A 22,903-nucleotide genomic window follows, 5' to 3' on the forward strand; every position below is an offset into this window, starting at 1 on the left:
TTTCCTTCTTGAGTTCAAGTATGTAAAGAACTCTTTTCTGTTTTTCTTTGCATCCTTTGCCAAGGATTTTTCGTAGTCTGCCTTTGCCTGCCTAATCTCCTTTGTGACTTGGTTACAGACCAACTTATATCTATCATAGGCTTCCATGTCACCCATTAATTTATATGTATCCCATGCATTTTTCTTCTGTACCACATGTCTCATTAGTTCATCTGACAACCATTTAGGCCTAAACCTTGAACAATATTTCTTAGTTGGTATGTAAAGCCTGGTAGCCTCCAAGATTAGTTCCTTGAATGCTTCCCATTTTGAGTTTGCTGTTGGTAACATTATCAGTTGGTCCCACTGTATAGAATTTAAATACTGTCTCAGACCATCATAGTCGCCTTTACGAAAACAAAAACCCTTCCCTTTACCTCTGATGGTAGTTACCTCCTTGAGTAAATCCCACTTCAACACACTGTGATCACTGCCACCTAGTGGTTCATTTATCTGCAGGTTCTTAATGCATGAAGAGTCACTACTGATAATCAGATCAAGAGTATTGCTCCCTCTTGTTGCCTCACGAACATGCTGGTGTAGAAAACAATCATCCAATAAATCCACAAAAGCCTTGCTAGTGTGCGAGTGACCAACCCACAAATTCCAGTCAATATCTGGGAAATTAAAATTCCCCATTATAAGACTCTCTGATTTACTGGCCCACTCTATTTCCCTGTACAATATCTTATTATACTCATCAGAGTCATTAGGCCTATAGCACACTCCTACTCTCAATTTTGATTTCCCTATGCTTATGTCACACCAAACTGATTCGGCACTGCCCTGTCCATCGATGTCGACTGGCTTCACTTCCTTGGACTTTATGTGTTTCTTAATTAATAGCATAACCCCTCCTCCCCTCCTGTCCTGTCTATCCTTTCTATACACATTGTATTCCCCAAATTCCAGTTCCGCATTACTTATATCTGTGTGACACCACGTCTCTGATATCCCAACAATATCTGCCTTTGATGTTTTGAGCAATACCTCAAATTCATCAAATTTATTTACCAAACTCCTAGCATTGGTGTACACGCAGGTATACATGCACCTGTTTCTATTCTTAGCTACCCTAACACAACCCATGTGTTTACTTGTAACGCAATGACTACCAGCAGTCTCTGAAATATCCTGCATCTTGTTTTTCAGACTTCTGCTCATTTCAATAGAAGCAGTGCAAGAATCACTTCCACCTCTGCCAGTGGCTACTGTTAATCTATTATTCCTTGTATCACCCCCAACTAGCAGTTTTCCGACCCACCTAACACTGCCTCGACAGCATCAGCAAAAATTCTTGCACCCTTTCTATTTAAGTGTATCCCATCCCTGTAGAAGCAATCTCTCCTGTTAACAAGTACAGTCCAGGCTGAAAAAAATTCTACCCCTTGAGCCTTGCACAATTCCTCCAGGGCCGAATTGATCGACAAGGCTCTCATCATATACTCCCTCCTATCGTGTCTGGGCAGAAAATTACAGACCTGTTAGTTTGACTTCTGTTCCAGGGAAATTAATGGAGGCACTGGTTAAAGAATCATTGCAGGATCATCTAGACAAGACAGTTATAGCTCAGACAAGTCTTGTCTGACTAATTTGATTAAATACTATGATGTAGTCACAAAGGAACTGGATGCAAAGAATAACTTTGATATCATATGTTTGGATCTTAGAAAAGCCTTTGATTCTGTTGCACATGGAAGACTGCTGCACAAATTGGAGCAGTGTGGCATTGGAGGCAAATTGCTGCTATGGATAAAGGGATGGTTGAGTGGTAGAAGACAGAGAGTGGTAATCAATGGACATTGCTCTTCGTGGACTAATGTTATTAGTGGAGTCCCTCAGGGTTTAGTGTTGGGTCCATTGTTGTTTTCTATATTTATAAATGATACTGATGATGGCATATCAGACTTAATGTTCAAATTTGCAGACGATACAAAGGTTGGCAGGGTTGTTAATGACACTAATGACAGTACACTGCTGCAACAGAATCTAGAAAAGTTAAGCAAATGGGCTGAGAGGTGGCAAATGAAGTTTAACATTGACAAATGTAAAGTACTACATATGGGAAGCAGTAATCCCAGAGTAATGTATCAACTCTGTGGTGCCACACTGACAGAGTGTAGAGTGTTTTTATTGTCAAACGGCATCAGGGGTGTCTGCCATCTCCCTGTAGTTTACATTGTGGGTGTGAAAGAGAACACTGTCAATGCCAGAGGTTTAAAAGTGTATGGATTTTTTACATGTGTAGTGTCGTGTACTATTGCTCCTCATTTAGCCACTGGACCCCTAATGGGACCCAACGTTGTCCACACTCCGCCTCGTGGAGGCTGACCAGGTATACCACTATTATAGTTATTTACTTTGGCAGGTCGTGCCACCTAATTTCCTGAGATTTTAGTGGCTAGGACCTAAAAAAAAAAAAACCATTATAGATAGGGGTCAGCCAAAAGGAGTACTATTTATGTAAATAGATGTTATTACTTTTTCGGGTGTAGGTCTCAAGCAATTTAACAATGGTTTGGACACTAGTAATTGTAAATTAGGGAGAGGTGGGGAGACTGAAGACTGGGGGGAAAACAGATAGAAGAATAGGGATGATAGAGTAGGCATCCCCAAAGAGGTCAGTGGAGACGAGCCCCACCAGGGGAAGTATGGGGTTAGGCAGGGAGGAGACAGCGACTTGTCTCCTCCCTCCTCTTCCCGAGGATGCAGTTTTAAAGAGAGCTCGGTTAGAGTACCCAGTTCAGATCGCCAGTGGTGTGTCGGCAGCAAAGCCACAGAATGTCTTCGTTGGTGTCATGTCCAAGTAGTGTCAAATCTGGTAGGAAGGTTAAGCTTGCCCATCTTGCTCTGGGATGGGATGTGTTAGTTGGCAGTGGTTAACCCACCTGGCGAAGGGGTGGGAGACACACACATTTACTTCATTCATAATCTGCATTCTCACTCTACTTGCATTTTATTTATTATTATTTTTTTAATACTTTTTTATTTTTATTATTTTTTTCAAGTTTCATATATATATATTTTTATTTTTTTATTTTTTCCCACTCACACTCATTCATCTTTTTCTCACACACGAGGGGGGAGATGCAATGATGTGTAATGTAAATTTAATATAATATCGGTGTGTAGATACACCATAGACAACTCGTAAAAAACTACAAAGTAGTTGTTGTGGGCATCAATTGCTCTTTCTCATATTGTGCTCTGCCTTCACGACGAGTTGCCATGATATTGCACTACCTCAAATAAGTAACGCTTCCCTAATAGAGAGACTATTGTTACTTATTCTCAGTGAGTTCCACCACCCAGACATGTTTCAAGGCTATTGGCCTATCATCCGTGGGTGGGCAGGTACCCTAGTATTGCAGACATGACGACCCAGTTGTGAAGATAATCACACAATAAGAGAGATACCAAAAGGTGTATAAGACAATAAATCTATTAGGGAAGCGTTACTTATTTGAGGTAGTGCAATATCATGGCAACTCGTCGTGAAGGCAGAGTACAATATGAGAAAGAGCAAATGATGCCCACAACAACTACTTTGTAGTTTTTTAAGAGTTGTCTATGGTGTATCTACACACCGATATTATATAGATATTAAACTCTTAATGTATTATGCCTTGTGCATTTAATTATTTTAAATAAATGTAAATATAAATACTAATTTAAATAATTAAATAAATTTAAATACTAATTAAAACTAGGGTTTGTGTGTACTTAACTGTAGAATTTATGGTTTGTGTTCTTTTTCTCACACAATTACACTTTCATTCATTCTTCTGGCTTTCATTTCATTTATTCAACTCTTGCTTTCTGCACTGCACTCTCTGGGCACCTCAGCTTACTGTTATTCTTCAGTTGTGGTGCAGGCCTAGCCACAAGTTTTTTGCAGGCCAGGGGAGAATGCAGTGATAGTGTTTGTGTTGTTAGTAAATGTTTGTTTGTATATATAAAATAATGTAAGTTATTTTTAACTTTGTATTCTTTCATCCAATTACATTTGCTCTTCCACTCATTTCCATTCACTCTCTCTTTCCCTCATGCTAGGTTACTCTTTCTTTCGCCAAAACTGCCATTTATTCTCTTTTACCGTAATTTCTAGTTCATTCAGTGCCCAGCCTATTCATTCTATCTTTCATTCTACTTTGCATCCCTTTGCTACTAGCTTACTGATATTTTTCAGCTAGTCTGCATCCCTGGTTGCCTGTACATCTCCCTCCCCTACATGGTTACTTATTTGGCATGGGTCCCCAGGTGGGTCCGAATGCTAGGTGGGGCCCTACACATGGCAGGGTACTCCTAGAGAGGTTTATCATGTCAGGGTGCAGAATACTGCTATCCTGACAGTTTTTAAGTCATCGTCTGGGCGTAGTGGGAAACTTGGGCAATTTTAACTATTGATTATTGATTAATTGCTGGGGGGCTGAATTGCCATTCTTTGGATTGTTCTGTGCATTTCAAATACTTTGTGTGAAAGATGTAAAGGCTTTATAATTTGACTCTTCTATGATGAATAGATGTTCTTCTCCCCTGGGAAGGGGGGGGGGCAATCTGTGCTCTGTTCTGGGGATGTCATATATTATACATTCATATAGAATGTGTGCCCAGTCTTCACTTTCGCCACAGGTGCAGTTTGGGTCATCGGTCAGGCCTAAGGAGGTTAGTTTCGCCTTTAGGGAGCCGTGACCTGTCAATATAAATATTGTAAAAAGTCCAGGGACATACCACTTAGGTGGCTTTGGGCTAACCATTGACACCCGTGGCAGAAACCGTTTGGTAACCAGACCTCTGGTTTCCTGCTCCCACTTTGTTTGCCATAGCTCATGGAGCTTTGTGGCTATTCTTTTTTTTTTTTCATCATTGAAGGTGTTGGTTGTATCAAGGGCTATCTCCAGAATTTCTGTGGCTATGCTCTTTTTAAATCTATAATATAAGCCTCTTTTGGCAACTTCCAGGTAAAGTGGGAGAGCTCTGGCCAGCAACTGTAGCACAGGTGTGCTTACTGTGCGACATGTTCTGGTAATAGTGAGAAGTATTGTCCTTTGTATTGATTCTAATTTATTCCTATTTCTTACTATGGCCAAGCGGGTGAACCACGCACCAGCTCCATAGGTGATAACAGGTAGGAACATTGCACGGTATATGATTGCCAGTGTCCTTCTTTTGAGCTCCCAGTCTGCTCGACTCATCCTGGCAATCATACCTGCATAATTTCTCACTTTCTTTGCCAAGTAGATGAAATGGGGGTAAAAAGTTAATTTTGAATCAAAGACCACTCCAAGATAATTTAGTTCTGTTGCCATTTTTATAGTGGGTATGTTAATTTTGATTTGTGGACATCTTATGTCCAAATTGCCTTTTAGAAGTATTTGTTTGGTTTTTTGAGGTGATATTTTGAGCATGTGCATTTGTGCCCACTCCTGCTGCTGCAAGAGGACCGCATTTTATCTTTGCTGTACAACCACTCGCATGTTACCTTTTACAAGGAAAACCATGTCATCTGCAAAGGCCAGGCTTTCTACAGGACCCAGATCCAAGGCCAGAAATTCATCCAGAACATTGTTCCAGAAGAAAGGGCCAAAGATTGAACCCTGCGGGAAGCCTTTATTCACAGAGCATGTCAATTCCTGGAACCTTGTGCATATTGTGACACTTCTGTCTGTAAGGTAGCTGTTTATTACCTTATAGAGGTTTTTTAGGGCATTTGCCTGGCGGAGTCTCCTAAGGACACTAGGCCACCAGAGTGAGTCAAATGCCCCAGCAAAGTCAATAGAAATTGCCAGTATATATTTTTCCCTCTGAGTTTTTAACTGTTGTCAGTAGGTGGTGCATGGCATCCTCTGTAGAGTTGCCCTGCTTAAAACCATACTGATTGTGACAATGTAAACCTGCTTCCCTGTAATACTGAGCTAATCTACTATATATTTTCCCTAGTACAGGGAGTAGGGCTATTGCTCTATGTGATTTGGGATCAGTAGGCAGTTTATTGGGGTTTTTGAGAATTACTTAACACAGCTTTTTTTTTTTTCCATATTTTTGGGAATATATCTTCTGTCATATAGTTATTATATAGTGCTATTAATTTTTCTGGTGCTATTTCTGCTAATTTTTTGATAATCTCAACCTCTAAGAGGTCAAACCTAGGCATTTATTGTTTTTGGTTTTAGATAGTGCTATTTCTAAGTCTTGTATAGTAAACAGAGGTTCAAAATTGTTATTGTCATGTTCAGTGTTTTCTTTTATAATGTCTAGCTGGGTGGGGAAATGTTCACCAGTTTCAGTGTGAATAATACTGTCTAGGATGTTATTTACAGAATCTGCCCAATGCAGGGTTGGGGTTCCATCTGGTTTGACAGTAGTTTCCAAGACATCTCCTCTTGGCAGCTTGTTGGACACTGTTCTGTTAACAATTCCCCAAGGGTTATTGTTTCCAGTAGTTTTCAACAAGTGCCTCCAGCATTCCTTTTTCTTGTTTCTTATGAGGGCTGTATATACTGATTCCTGAGAGTTCTATAAGAATCTCTCAGTGCACCCACCTCATTTTGTGGCTAAGATGTTCTGGCGCTTTGAAAATTTATCCTAGCCTGGTGCACCCTTCTCCTGAGTATAGTCAGTTCAGGGCACCACCAGGGAACTGCTTGCTTCCTCGGCTTTTTCCGTGGGATAGACAGGTTTGCTGTTTTTGTTAAAACATTTGTCATAGTCAGTGCTTGCTTGTCTGGGCTACAGTTGTCTGATCTAGACCACTCATTTTCCTGTTTTTGCAGCTCAGCTGCTGTATGTTCTGTGAAAATCTGCCAGTTTGCCTTTTTGAGGTTATACCTTTTGATATCCAACAAGGAGTGTTGGGTTATTTGTAAGTGCCTGTTTAGTTTGAAGGTGGTGATGGCTCTATGATCTGATGTGGTCCAGGCTGGCTGGACACACCAGTCGGTAATTTTATAGGCTATTGAATTGGTGGCAAGAGTAACATCAATGTCACTTTCCCACATGGTACTGCTAAAAGTTGGTAAGTTATTAGGTTGATTTATCACTTGAAAGGGTGAGGTGGCTATAAAATCTGATAATATGTGGCCTTTGTGTGTGCCTGCTCTGTCTTCTATACGGCTATGCCATAAGGCTGACCGGCATTTGACATCTGCGCGCACTATGATATTTGCTGTAGGTAGCAGGTCTGTGACTGCTTGTAAATATTCTATTGTAGGAGGCCCCGAGTGCCAAGCGATATTAGTGACCACAGCGCCTTTCCAGAGTGATTATCTAGTACGCTTAATTGTAAATACGTTTATCCTGAGTTTCGAAAGTCCGATAACTCCTAAATATTATAATTAAATAGATATATTCAAATACTATAACCTAGAAAGGAAAGCCACCTTTCTTTAATCCCTCTTTTTATTTTTAGTTATTACTAACCCTTTTCTTCGCTTGGGTCACTAGGCAGCACCGCTCTTGCCTCCATGTGGCGGGGCTGGTAACCTGGGAGAAAACCTTCCAACAAAATGATCTCAACAATCTTATAGCTCAACTCCCAACACCTTTCCTCATTCTGGGAGACTTAAATGGTCATCACACTCTATGGGGTAACAGCAACATCGACCAAAGAGGAAAACTAATTGAACAGTGTCTAGACAATAACAACCTCCTTCTTCTAAATGACGGTTCACCTACATACGTTCACCTTCCTTCAGGAACAAGCACTGCAATAGACTTGTCTATCTGTTCAGCAACCTTATATCCTAGTCTAAAGTGGACGATAAACAATGATCCGCTACATAGCGATCATTTCCCCATAATAATTGAATTACTTAATAAGCCCTCTCATCATCCTACTAAAATTCCACATTGGCTCACTGAAAAGGCAGATTGGCAGTCCTATAAAAAATTAACTAAGCTTGATCCCGAAATAATCCAAAATTCCACAACTGATGAAGCAGTTGACTATGTCACAAAAACGATATTACATGCAGCAGAACAAACTGTCCCGAAATCCTCATCAAAATTACCGATTCATCCAAAAACCTGGTGGAGTGATGAATGCCTTGTGGCTAAAAAAGAGCAAAGCAAAGCTTGGAATTCTTTTCGCCGAAGTCCAACTACAACCAATCTCATTCAATATAAGCGCGCTAGAGCAAGAGCGAGATATGTCAGACGCTGCAATAAAAAGGCTGCTTGGATCTGCTTCACTTCGACTATTAATCAAACAAAGCCTGCACATAAAATTTGGAAAGCAATCAGAAAAATGAGTGGCAAATATAAAACGATACCTCTACCCATCATGGAATGGAGAGGGCAGAATGTAAATGATCCTGCTGGAATTGCCAATATACTAGGTGAAACCTTTGCAAAAACATCAGCAATAGAAAGTTATACACCGACTTTCAGAAGATTAAAAACAAGTTTAGAGAAACAAAAGTTAAACTTCTCTTCAAAAGGAGATGAACAATACAACTTACCTTTTACCATTCACGAATTACACAGAGCTTTGTCAACATCTAGACGCAGTGCTGTAGGACCAGATAATATTCACTATTCCATGATTCAGAAACTTAGTACCGAATCATTACAGTTACTTCTTCATCTATTCAATAGACTCTTCCTGGAAGATAAATTCCCTAATCAATGGCATCGTGCCACAGTCCTTGCCTTCCCTAAACCAGGTAAAGACCCTACAAATCCCACTCATTATAGACCAATTGCCTTGACCAGTTGCATTTGCAAAATTCTTGAAAAGATGGTGAACCGCCGATTGATCTGGTACCTGGAAAATCTCAATCTGCTACATTCTGCACAATACGGTGTCCGACAAAACAGATCTACACTAGATATACAAGTCAGACTAGAAAATTCCATTCGAAATGCATTCCTCAGATCGGAACACCATGTGTTAGTCTGCTTTGATATCAGTAAGGCCTATGATTCCACGTGGAAGTATGGAATACTCCGTGAACTACATCGCCATGGACTTCGGGGTCACCTCCCGATTTTCATACAGAATTTCCTATGCAAGCGTACATTCCAGGTTCGATTCAAAACCTCACTGTCCCAAGTATTTTCCCAAGAAGAAGGAGTTCCTCAAGGCTCTGTACTCAGTGCTTCACTTTTTATAATTGCAATAAACACCATTGCCGGACCTGGTACCTGGAAAATCTCAATCTGCTACATTCTGCACAATACGGTGTCCGACAAAACAGATCTACACTAGATATACTAGTCAGACTACAAAATTCCATTCGAAATGCATTCCTCAGATCGGAACACCATGTGTTAGTCTGCTTTGATATCAGTAAGGCCTATGATTCCACGTGGAAGTATGGAATACTCCGTGAACTACATCGTCATGGATTTCGGGGTCACCTCCCGATTTTCATACAGAATTTCCTATGCAAGCGTACATTCCAGGTTCGATTCAAAACCTCACTGTCCCAAGTATTTTCCCAAGAAGAAGGAGTTCCTCAAGGCTCTGTACTCAGTGCTTCACTTTTTATAATTGCAATAAACACCATTGCCGGACAAATTCCAAACACTATTGATAAAGCACTGTTTGTAGATGACCTGAGTATTTGGTGTCATGCAAAAAACATGAATACTATTGAGAGACAGTTGCAAGGGGCAATAAATAAGATCTGTTCATGGGCTCAGACTAATGGATTTCAACTTTGTCCGGAAAAAACATTTTGCATCCATTTTTGCCGCCAACGCAAACTCCATCCCAATCCAGAGCTACAACTGAATCGCCAACCAATAGCAGTTCATCCGAGCATACGGTTCTTAGGAATCACTTTAGACCAGAAACTCACTTTTGTTGAGCATATCAAAAGACTAAGAAACTCATGTCAACAAAAACTAAATATCATCCGGGTTCTCTCTGCAACTAATTGGGGAGCTGATCGGCTTACTTTATTACGGCTATATAGAGCATTAATAAGATCAAAACTTGACTACGGAGCACCAGTCTATAGTTCAGCAAGACCTAGTGCCCTTCGCTGGCTTGACCCTATCCATCATAGTGGAATACGCGTTGCATTAGGAGCATATCGCACGTCACCAATACATAGCTTATATGCTGAAGCACACGAACCTCCTCTCTCAATCAGGCGACAACAACTGATACTACGTTACGCCTATAAAATTAGATCTATGCCAGAACACCCAAATTGGCAGATACTTTTCTCATCACAGCCCACCAGGTTATACCAAAACCGGCCTAATGCTAATTGTCCTTTGGGTATGAGAATAAAACGCCTCTTAGAAGAACTAAATCTAACCTTAGACAATGTGGCACATAGCCTCCCATCCTCTCTTGCTCCTTGGAATATCATTCCGCCCTCATGTGATTTACATCTGCATGAATGGAATAAATCTACATTGCATAGAGAAAACTTCTTGCAGCTATACCATGCAGTAGTGAACCAGTATCCTAGCCTCTCCATAGTACATACTGATGGATCAAAGAATGATGTCCACGTTGGAATCGCCGCAATTTTCCCAAACATCACATTAGCTTATCAGTTATCACGTGAGTTCAGTATATTTGCCGCAGAACTAATAGCAATTCAGGTTGCACTGAATCATATCAAGTCTTCCGATATCAACAACAGCATAATTTTCACAGATTCCTTAAGTGCACTTCAAGCACTAAAAAACACAATGAACATCACCCACCCAGTCGTGAAAAGAATAGTCAGCTCTCTTGCATACCTTATCAGTACTTGGGAAAAACATACACTTCTGCTGGGTCCCAGGACATATGGCAATTCCTGGAAATGAACTAGCGGACAATGCTGCCAAATTAGCTCACCTTCCACCCGAGAACAAGTGGAAAGTGCCTCATCAAGACTATCGAGCAATAATCCAGGAAAAATGCACGTGCCAATGGCAGTTATTATGGGAAAATCAGCCAAACAATAAACTTCGAAGTATCAAGCCAAACCTTGAGCGATGGCCTTCCAGCTTCAGTTCAATCCGACACCAGGAGGTAATATTGGCTCGTCTGCGAATAGGACATACAAATGTAACTCATGGTTATCTTTTAAGAGGAGAAACACCCCCTCAATGTCATCACTGTAATACAATGCTCACAGTGAAACATATTCTGGTTGAATGCACAAAATATACAAGAGAACGCCAGAATCTTTACACTTCATCCACAACAAAAGATCCTACACTTACCTCACTTTTAAACAATGAAACAAATGTCTCAAGCATTTATAACTTTTTCAAGATAATTAAAGTATATCACCTCCTTTAGTTAGAAAAAAAAAAAAAAACTTTCTGGTCCCTTCTTTCCATTTTCTCTATTTGAGAAGAAATGACATGCATAGTTACCATATGCATGGCGCACTATGGCCATAGTTGCCGATGCGCCCAATAAATTCCCAAACAAACAAACAAACAAACAAACAATCTATCTATTGTAGGATTTATATTTTCGCCAGGTCTGGAATAAAGTGATATAACATAGAACTGTCCCACAGCACTAGTGATACGAGCACACAGTGCTGTTGGGGAGCAGAGGTACCCACCTTTGTGACTGTAAGGTCAGTGTTTTTCACTATTATTGCTGTAGAAGGGACACCTGAGGTGCATTCTATGATTTTGTAGTTTCTTGGGTATCCTTGAACCCTTCTCGTATGTGTGTATGGTTCTTGGAGCACCAATATCTCTATGTCATTTTCTTCTAATTCGAGCTTGATCTGATCTACAATAGCTCTTGCTCTTTGAGCATTCAATTGGACGAGATTTAGAGCCCTAGTCACGTTTATATTTTCAGTCTGGCCCATAATTGGTTCTAGATTGTATAAGTTTAACCATTTGTTTATAGCAGGGGCATTTGTCATCCCTAATGCTGTGTGCATAGTCAGTCAGCCGTGCTGCCTTGTAGGTAGCACATTTTGGCTGCTGAGACTTATTTTTGCAGCTTTTGTAATCGTGGCCAGTGACTGCACAGTGACCACAGACAAGTTCTTTTTGACTGCAGTCCCTGGCAGTATGACCATACTTATGACATTTAAAACACTTTGTATGGGGAAATGTTCCCTGAATCTATGGCTGGTCTAGCCAGCATAGATTCTCTGTTGTTCCTGCAGTGCCTTCCATAATTTAGGTGTAATTTCTGCTATTATGTTAAATAATCCATTTCTTTTGCATTTGGTTCCTCTTTTTAGAAGGAATTCAGCAGCAAATTCATCTGTTGTCATTATGCTACTGAAGTTTTTATAGTATATATCCATCATTAGGTCTTTTTCTAATGTTGCCTCTGGTACATCAAAAATTAAGATGTGAGGATTTTTGGCTTTTCTGTTTTAAGCCCAAGTTTTGTGACTTGAGGTATTGCCTTCATCTTTTTTAAATCCTCTTTATTTGCTACTTCCAGTAGCACCCAATTTTCTTTCACTTTTCTCATACTGTTAATTTTTATGTCCTTTAAGTAGGGCTTTCGTCACCACCAAATACAGAGGATGCGGAAAGGTCGGGGAATGACCACCGCATATCCCGGAGCAATATGGCTTTAGTTGCTAATGCTCCTAAAAAAAAAAAAAACCAATTTAAGTAGGTCTTTAGTTGTGTCATCACCGTTTCTTTGACAGCCTCACTGGATTTGTGGGCTGAGTCAGACATTGCTTTTAGTATGACAATGTTTGTTTCTTTATTTCTGGATTTTTGCTTTGTCTTGTTAACCTCTTTTGGCTGTGTAACCACTGTTTTATTTTCCCTTGCTACTTGGACATAATTTAATGTGTTGGGTAACACACTGACAGTGGTAGAGAATAAAAAGGACCTGGGGGTAATTGTGCAGGCAGATATGAAGTTTTCTAAGCAATGCAAAACGGTCTGCAAGAGTAGCTCATGGTGTCTTGTGAATGATATACAGGAATTTTTCTAGCAGGGATAAGGAGGTGATTATCCCCTTGTATAAGGCAATGGTCAGGCCACACCTTGAGTACTGTATACAGGTCTGGAGGCCTCATTTTAAGAAGGGTGTAGAGCTGTTGGAACGAGTAGAGAGAAGGGCAACAAGACTAGTGAATGGAACAAAGGGTTGCTCTTACAAAGAAAGGCTTAAGTTTTGCAAATTACACTGTCTGGAGGCTAGGCACCTGCGAGATGATCTGATTGAGGTGTATAAAGCCTTGAATGGTTTGAGCATGCTCAATGCTGATGGGATTCTTCCTCTTGCTCAGAATAATCACCTGAGAGGGCATAAATTCAAATTGAGGAAAGACAGTTGTAGGATAGATGTGTGGAAGTTTACCTTTTAACCAGTGGGTGGTTGATTGCTGGAACAAACTTCCATCTGTCATTGTAGAAGTTGACAGCTTAAATAGATTCAAGGCAGAACTTGACAAACATTTGGAGCGAGTGGATGGGTGAAATAAGGGTGGTTTTTTTTTTTTTTTTTTGTTTTTTTTTTTTGGCTGATGCTATATAAGCTTGCTTTCTTGCATTATGTGCCTTTGCTAATGCTAATTTGTGGATCAAAAGACCATACCCAAGCAGACTGTTCAATCTTAACTCCCGTTTATCCCAACTGCAAAGGAAGCCACCTTGCCATTTCTAAATCTTGTGATATTATTATTATTAACCATATGGTACAAGGAAGCCTGAGGCTTATGCTGCACCAGCCAAAAAAAAAAATCCTGAATTACCCTTCCGAGAGAGAGAGAGAGAAACAGAGAAACAAGAGTCAGAAGTAGAAGGAAATCACCTAGAAAGAGAAGAATGATGATATTCAGCTCAGGAGCCTAGGTGTGCCAAGCCCATACTCACCAGATGTGAGCCCCTGGGGTGTCGAAAACTGGGGGAAAAAAAAAAATCAAAAAATACAAAATTGAACATAGTAACATATCCTGAGGCATGCGACAAGTTATGTTGACTATGCGTAGTTGAGCTTATGCATCCCACACCCGTAACAGCTGTGAGATGTTTTTTGAGATGTTCACTCCCGGAGCTATTTTTCAAACAGATGTGTCAATTCTGCCCAACACCTCTGTAGTTAACTGGCTTAAAGCAACTCCATTAACCTCTGGAAAAGACACTCCTAAAATTATAACCAGTGAGGCCACATACTCAAATTAGTATCCTGATTGGTACTTTAAGAGTCTCATATGATATTGAAAAATTGAAAATTGCTAAAGACTGTAAGAAACCTGAATCATCAGCAACGGTATCAAAGTGGATGTACACTCAGATTATGAGGAACCCATACTAGAACTTCATGTGAATGACACTATGGATACTGGATACCCATCTTCTCCAATAAAAACCGAAAAAAGTGTCCCCCCCCACCAAAAAAAAAAAAAAAAAAAAGTTAGTGACTCATTCCTCAGCTAAACCTAAATAATGCATGACATCATACATTGGAACTGCTCCCGATGACTTAAAGGATTTACTCACTCGATTCATTCCCATAGGTTTGTGCATACAGGAACTACTCTTGTCACCGCACGTCTTGCCAAAATTTTCAAATTATATCATGTATAGATGAGATAGGAGCTCAGAATCTCCTGCACCTGAGGGAGTAGCTATTCTTATTCATTCTAACATTCCATCTAGTCCCATCCAATTACAAAACCACCCTAGAAGTTGTGGCAACTTGTATTGCAGTTAGTAGTTCCCTTGTTTCCATTTACATTTCCCCATTCAGAACTGGACAACCTCCTTACACAACTCCCAAAACTAATTTGCCTTTTCGCTGAGTTTAATAACCACCATCCATTATGAAGATCTGCTAGAATGGATGCAAGAGGCAAATTGATTGAAGAATTTTTTGAACAATAGTGATCTTAATTTACTAAACTTTGGATCTCCCACCTGTATCCACCTGTCTACAGGATCTACTTCTGTAATTGACTTGACTTGTAATTGCAGAAGTAGATCCTGTAGGTAGGTGGATATACAGTCAGTCCTCGTATAGCACGATAGTTGTTCCTAGAAACCCTCGTGCAATGCAAAATCGTGCAATATAAATAACAGGCCCTATGGTAAAAATTGGATTAGGTGCTGACCACCCAAGATCGAACACATTTGTAACCAAAACATTACCAAACACAATAAATAATTGTAATAAAATAGTTACATATTTTATTACGACTATTACGTAATAAAATATTGCTAATGCTTTTGCTTCTATCATAAGCAGACTTGTTCTTTGTTTGATTTTCTACCCAAAGAGATGGCAGCCGTTCCATCTCTTCCAATTCTTTGTGCCTTGATCTAATGGATTTTAATTACACTTTGAGTTGTTGCTGCTATGAAAGTTCCATTTGAGAAATCACCTTTTAGAGAGGTAAATAGCTTAGTTATATTGCGAATATTGCAACTTCTGAGGTCTTGGAACGGATTTACAAAAAAAAAAAAAAAAAAACTGTGTTATTGGGGTTCACATTATTAGAATTTCACGATATGATGGTGTCCCTGGAATGGATTAATATCATAAAGCAGGGATCCAAAGTATTGAAAATGAGCATGAGAAAAGCTCCTGAAGCAGTTCATGGTTAATCTCTTCCTTAAATAGGGATTGAATTATGTGCAGAAAGGCTGTTAACACATAACCATGATAAAATTTCTTAACAATCAAAAGACATTTTTCAAGTTCAGCCTACCTGCATATTGCTCTCTATTCTAAACTAACATCATACTGGGCAATATCTATTTAGCACTAGTTACAAATTTTACTGAATGAGCTACAGTTCTAGAAGAGAGCAGCCACCTTTTTTGCTTGGATTACAAGAAGATAATATCCCAAAATATGGATAGAAGGTATGTACAGTTATATATAATGACCAACTTTAGAAGCTATGTGCAGTTATATATAATGACCAACTTTAGAAGCTATGTGCAGTTATATATAATGACCAACATAGTGCTTGATTTAATGTGTGGCTCATATACATCTACTTATATTGTTATGGCAGCAAAAATGAAATGTGGTGATCTTTGTTATTACGTGTGGGAAGTTGAAAAAGATTTTACCTACCTCAGTGTAAATTGCTTAAGAAGAAATGTTAATTTTTTTTAAAATCCTCTGATACAAATGCATTTATTTTTTTTATATTGTTAGTGACTAGTGTTTTTTTTTTTTTTCTTTTTTTTTTCCCTTCTCCCACAGTGTAAACAAAATGGATTGCTTGTTTGCCCTTATCACGGGCAATGTGAATTCTCCATGATTCTCCAAAATTTTCTTGGGGAAGACATACAAATTTCCATGTACTGTATAATGACTATATGCAGTACACTAGCGGATTTTATTTATAAGGATGTTTGCCTGCAATCTTTTCAAAGTTCATCATCATCATCATCAGCCATTTTCAATCCACTGCAGGATGAAGGCCTCTCCAGCAACTTTCCAGTTCCTTCTGTTTTGAGCACTGGCCATCCATTTACTACTCAAAAACTCATGAATTTCATCTATCCATCTCCGCCTTTGTCTTCCAGGTTTTCTTCTAGCTCCTCTTGGGTACCATTCTGTTATTCTTAGTCCATCTGTCATCATGTCTTCGAGCTATGTGTCCTGCCCAAGACCATTTTTGTTCTTTAGTTTTGATAAGAATGTCCTTTACTTGAGTTTGCTGCCTAATCCATGTGTTTCTCTTCTTATCTAACAGTCTGATTCCCAATATAATTCGTTCCATTCTTCGCTGTGTAGTTCTTAGCTTCTCTTCCATTCTTTTGGTGAGTGCCCAATTTTCACTTCCATAAGTCATGGTGGGGAGTATACATTGATTGATTATTTTACGTTTCAGACAAACTGGGATATTGCTCTTCAGTATATGACTATATTTCCTGAATGCTATCCATCCAAAATTTATTCTTCTCTTGACTTCCAGCCATTTATCATTATTACAGCTAATAACTTGTCCCAGATAAGTATATGACTCCACCTTTTCAATTACTGCTCCTTCAATCATTATTTCCCTTTCCATGGCATACTTGTTCATCATTACTTTTGTTTTAGCCATATTCATCTTTAGTCCAAAATCCTTACTAACTGTGCATAACTGATTAAGATTTTCCTCTAATTCTTTGGGATCGTGGCTTATGACCACAATGTCATCTGCAAATCGTAAATGGTTTAGGTACTCTCCGTTCACATTGACTCCTTTCTGCGACCAGTCTAATCTTCTGAAAGCTTCCTCAAGGGCAGCAGTAAACAGCTTCGGAGATATTGTGTCTCCTTGTCGAACTCCTTTCTCGATTTTAAATTTGCTACTGTCTTTGTCTAGTCTAATAAAGGATGTAGCACTCTCATATATTTTCTTCAAAATCATAATATATGGAGTATCTATGCCTTGTCTTTCCAGTGCCTGAAACATTGCCTTATGCTGTATGGAGTCAAATGCCTTTTCATAATCCACAAATGCCAGGCATAATGGTGTTTTATATTCATTTGCTTTCTCCATTAGCTGTGATATTACGTGAAGGTGATCCATAGTTGAGAATCCTGTCCTAAAGCCAGCTTGCTCTTTCGGTTGATTCTCATCAAGTATTCTTTCTAATCTGTTAGTAATGACCCTTGTGAACAACTTGTAGATATGGGATAACAAGCTAATTGGTCTATAATTTCCAATTTCTGATTTATCTCCTTTCTTATGCAGCAAAACTATGATTGCATTATTCCACTGCTTAGGCATCACACCTTTTCTAATGCACTTTGTGAAGAGCCTTGCCAGTTTTTGTGTTATGTCTCTACCTCCCAATTTTAACAACTCTACAGTAACTTCATCTTCCCCCGGGGCTTTCCGATTCTTCATTTTCTTCAATGCATGTTCTACCTCATCAGGAAGAATATCGGGTATGTCGTATGTGCTGCTACTTTGCAATCCATCTTCTCCACTGCTGGTATCATTCCCTTGCTCCTTGTATAATTCTCTATAGTAGTCTTCTGCTATTTGAATTATGCCTTCTCTGCTGTTTATAAGTACACCATCACTATTCTTCAGTTTCAGTATCATTTGTCTTTCTGTATTACTGCTCATGGCTGCTGATTTAAATCCTTTGTTTTCCCTTAATGCTTGTTCTACTTTTCTTGTGTTAAATCTTCTTATGTCCTCTCTGAGTCTCTTTCTAATGGCTTTGTATAACTCAGTATACTCAATTTTCTCCCTGTCAGTGTTTTTCTTGCTCTTCATTTGTCGTCTTTGGTTCATCATGACAAGTGTTTCTTGACTAATTTTTTCTTCTTTGGATTTCCGTTTCCCTATAGGTTTCTTGGGCTTTATCACTTTCAGAAAGTTGTAATATTTCTCGTCGATATCTTGGTCCTGAGAAGTCTGCAGAAGCTCTTTTCAAAGTTATACAAGGTATTCACAAGTTGCCTGACCAATTCTGATTTTGAAATTTCATTTTAGACGTATTTCGAAACTTTGCTTCAAATTATTCAAAATTTTTTAATAATTTATGCAGTTGTTCAAAAGATTGTTGATTACTTCTTACATTAACTTACTGAGTTCATTTATTAATATTTCAACCTTCTATATATTTTTTTTATAGCCAAAAACATTACGTAAGCTGATTCAGAGCCAATTTAAGAAATATGCATCTCTTAGTGAAGTTGATTGCATGTTCAAGTTCTTGGATATGGTACAGCCACTTATGAATTTTGAAATGGAAACTTTCAAGTGTGCTTTAGGGGTAAGATGATCTCATAATTTTATCTTTGAATGACAGTTTCATTAAGCTCCACCTCATGTCATGGTGGTGCTTACATGGTGATGTCACGCATCTGTGAATCTGATTGGAGCTCTGTTTAGTGGTCATGCTGGGTAAGTTAAGGGAATAAAAGGAGACATTCCTGTTTTATATAATATATTTTATTGCACATGAATATTTATTTCACATACAGACAAAATTAACAATACGTGATGTTTCTGATTTAGATATTTTTTTTATCCAGAATTATTTCAAGCTACACTCATGAAACACATACCAGCTGAAAGATCAATAAATATGTTTTTTTAAATTGGTACTCAACTGCCAGTTTTGCATTCTACCTGCTATGCAGTGATACATTCACCAGAATGGCAAAATGGCAACCGGGCCCCAAAAAAGTGTTCTGTGTGTTAGCACAGAACACTTCATGCAACAAAATCTACAGTTACAGTGTTGTTACCTTCTACCTGTCGGGATGAGCAAATCAACACAATTTATGAATCTGGGGCAGTGAAAATCCTGATGAGTTTTTTGAACATGAAAGAGACAGTCTAGGACAGTTTGTGCCGCAATGTATCGAGAAAAGCTGTATGGGCCATTTTTTTCATCCAATTGGCGGTGACGGGATTTGTCTACTTGGACATTGTCAGTGAATGGTTAATGCCACATCTGCAGGAGGACATTACAGATGTGATTTATCAACAAGATGCCCCTCCACATTTTCATAATGAAGTGAAATTGTACCCGAACGAACATCTTCCTCAGCATTGGATTGGGCGTGGAGGCCATTGCCTCTGAGGTCGCCTGATCTTGACAACAATAGATTTCTTTTTGTGGGGGGTTTATGTGAAAGACAATGTGTGCATACCTCCACTACCAATGACACTGCAGGAGCTAAAGACACGGATTGCAGAGGTCTTTGGTAAAATTAATCACGAAATGAAGCACAGCGTGTGGCAGGAGATTCAATATCGCTATGATATCATTCGAGTTACTCTTGGTGCCCACATTAAACTTTACCAATAACTTTATGTACCTTCATAAAACTTATTGAATTGATCTTTCAGTTGGTGTGTGTTTCATGAGTGTAGCTTGAAGTAATTCTGAATAAAAAAGTATCAAAATCAGAAACATCATTTACGGACACCCTTTATAATGTTTACCCAACATGAAAAGATTAAAGAGAAGAAATAAAGAAATATAAGGTTGTTTATCACATTTTTGTGGCATTTATTATTAAACACCAAACCAGAAATTTTACTACAGTGTTCTCTCCATATAAATAGATTGGGAGTCTGTTTGTGCCATACATTCCTCTAAATATGCTTTAATCACTTCCGGTAGTTTTCTGTATATATATATATATATATACATATAATATATACATCTTTTTGGGTAAATTGAATATACTGTCATATGCAGCTCACTCCTATGAAATTATAGTCTTACTGTCTTTAATGATGCAAGTTATAGGGCTACAAATTTTATAAATATGGCAGCATCTCCTTTTTTTTTTTTTTTTTTTCCCCAATATATCTAATGCAGTGTACTTTATCATGAATATTTTAGGCACCAAAACTCCCTCCTTCATTTTTTTTTTTTTTTAATTTCTTCTTCAAATGGTATTTGAAGAAGAAATTAAAAAGCCTAAGCCGGAAGTGGCTCATCTGTTTGAATTGTATGTTTATCACCTTCCAGTTGAACTGAATTTTGCAGTAATTTCCAGGAGCACATCTGTTAGAAACTGGTAGTAGTTGACTCAAACCTACATAAAATATCTGTTTTCAACTGTTAAGCTTAAAGAGGATTTTGTTGCCCAGTAAAAAATTAAGTACAAAATCTTAGAGGGAACCAATAATTAGACTTTCAAAGTAGCAGTTTTTAAACATTGAATGCATTTTCAGCAGTTTCTACATCACCAAAAAAAAAAAAAAAAAAAAATATCCACCCTTACAATAATTATAGCCTTAAAAATTTTAAATTAAGCAATTATTAGAAGAGAAAATTAGTAATTTGCCTAAATTGCCAATATGTTATATTAAAACCTACATGATTTAAATATCCAAATATATCAACAGGCAGCAAAAGTTAATCTTAAAAATATTCTTACAAAATTTATAACAATACTAATACAGTTTAATGAGTGCCTCTGTAGCTAGGTGGGCAGGAGCAGCAGTGCGTAGCACACACTTTTTGATTAGACCGTGACCACCAAATACGGTGGATGTGGAAAGGTCAGGGAATGACCACCACATATCCCCGGAGCAGTATTGCTGATGCTCCTAAAAACCAAATAAACAACAACAAACAATACAGTTTAATTTTTAAAAGCTCCAAAATAAGAAGTAAAGCTATTAATTACGTGAATAAACTGAAAAAATGTATACAATTTAAATATCTGAACATATCAAATTGCAGTGCACTGACTGATGGTTATCAACCACATTCGTGGATGCGTGACATAAGCACATAAAATTTAGGCTGACTTAATTTTGGTATTTTAATATTTAATTTTCTTATATAATTTGGAAATGACTTTAATTTTCATGTTGTAAAAAGATAAACCATAGTGAGTTAAAATACATCTGTTCATGGTTTATAATTGTATTGTGGTTCCTTAAGTTCAAAAGATAAAATTGACAAGAAGAAAATTGGATTACCTTATTTTATGGAACCTACCTCTCATCTGATTACATGTGTATTAGGATGAAATTAAATTGGAAAGAGTTGTGTGTGTGTGTTAAAATCTCTACATTGAGAAAAGGTGCACTTTTCTCAAATGTTTGTCATAGATGCTCATATGAAAATGAAACTGTTGAACTAAAAGTTTAAACGGTAAACTTTCGTATTGTCATCAGTTGGTTTGTGAATGAAGGGGTGTTGTTAATATGTGTCTCTAATTCCCTTGGTGGAACCATATTAGGGAAAAGGTTATAGAAAGTTTGGTATTAAGGATTGAAAGCTGTGTTTAACCCATTCTATTGCTGATGCATCATATGTGACTTTATGCATGCATAAAGTAAAAACTAGATTAATAAGGGCTGCTATAATAAAAAAATAATTCTACCTTATCAGTGTCGATTGGCTAGAAAACTCAAAAGTGCATTTTCTAATATTGATTGCACATAGTTTTCTCATCCTGCAATAAAATCAACACATACTTTTATAACTATAAAAGATACTTTAAAATACATTATTTAATTTATTTTATTTACTTAATTAATTTATTTAATTTTATTTTTATTATTATTATTTATTATTTATTTATATTTATTATTTAATTTAATTTGTTTAATCTCTTGCAAACAAAATGTAACAAATATTATATAGGCAGCATTACAATTAAATATGACACCTCTAATATATCCATTAGTAGAGCATATTATCACTAAGCCCATTTATGTACTCAATACTATGCAACTGAACTCATCCAACATGCCCAATCTCCTTTCCACCAACCTTGGATTAATTCCATGACAGCCAAATCCTCTACTTCCACCTTCACGATGGTGGGACTGTTAGTAATCCTGGGTATAACCTCCATGCACAAGTCCATTGTGGGTGACCACCCAGGTGTGAACCAGCTTAACCAGGAGTCGAGATGTGGCGGCCACACCACATGGAGAAATGCCACCCCTCTATGTTACCAGGCAGTACTAGGTGGTAGATGACTCTCGTCAATCGGTGCAATACCACCACTTTCTTTATTAGAGACTTGAAGTGGTGGAACCCATGTTTAGTCCCTAGAGCTAAGTTCCGGTCAACCCTTCCCTGTCTCTTCTATAATGCAGTATGATTGATGACTTTTGAGATTATGATGAACATCATGGAGAGATCCAATATTCTTTACATTTCGAGGGTACAGCTCTAAAATGGTGTTCGCAGGCCGGCCGCTAGTTAGTACACCGGACCGAACCTATTGGTAACTCTGATCAGCTAGTGTATAATCTTGCTACCTCTACTTTGCCAGATGGTAACTGGAGGGAGTCCGAGTAGTGTGTATGCGGGGAGCATTATCGAGGCCATGTTATGTCAAGGATCTGGGTATGTTCTTACTGTGTGTATGCCTTATCCAAAAAATTCATTACTTCATACAGCATGTCCCATCCACTTTTTCTTACTATTGAATACACCGTGAATTGTCAAACTAATAGAGCAAGCTTATCTGCAAAAAGATCTAAACCCCCCAAGCACTTCCTAATTCATTTCA

General features: G+C 38.3%; 1 protein-coding gene across 1 annotated transcript in view; it reads left to right on the top strand.

Annotated features, from left to right (window-relative positions):
• The window catches only part of LOC150081130 (focal adhesion kinase 1-like), a 1,307,299-nt gene that overhangs the window by 270,739 nt on the left and 1,013,657 nt on the right, over positions 1-22,903 (top strand). Inside the window, exon 7 of the mRNA XM_090380936.1 lies at positions 18,535-18,675. Coding sequence (XP_090237062.1) covers positions 18,535-18,675 — 141 coding nt within the window. The remainder of the gene's footprint in view (positions 1-18,534; positions 18,676-22,903) is intronic.

The sequence above is a fragment of the Mastigoproctus giganteus genome, chromosome 9 (genome assembly GCF_048544385.1).
Source record: "Mastigoproctus giganteus isolate SK-2022 chromosome 9, ASM4854438v1, whole genome shotgun sequence".
Lineage (NCBI taxonomy): Eukaryota > Metazoa > Arthropoda > Arachnida > Uropygi > Thelyphonidae > Mastigoproctus > Mastigoproctus giganteus.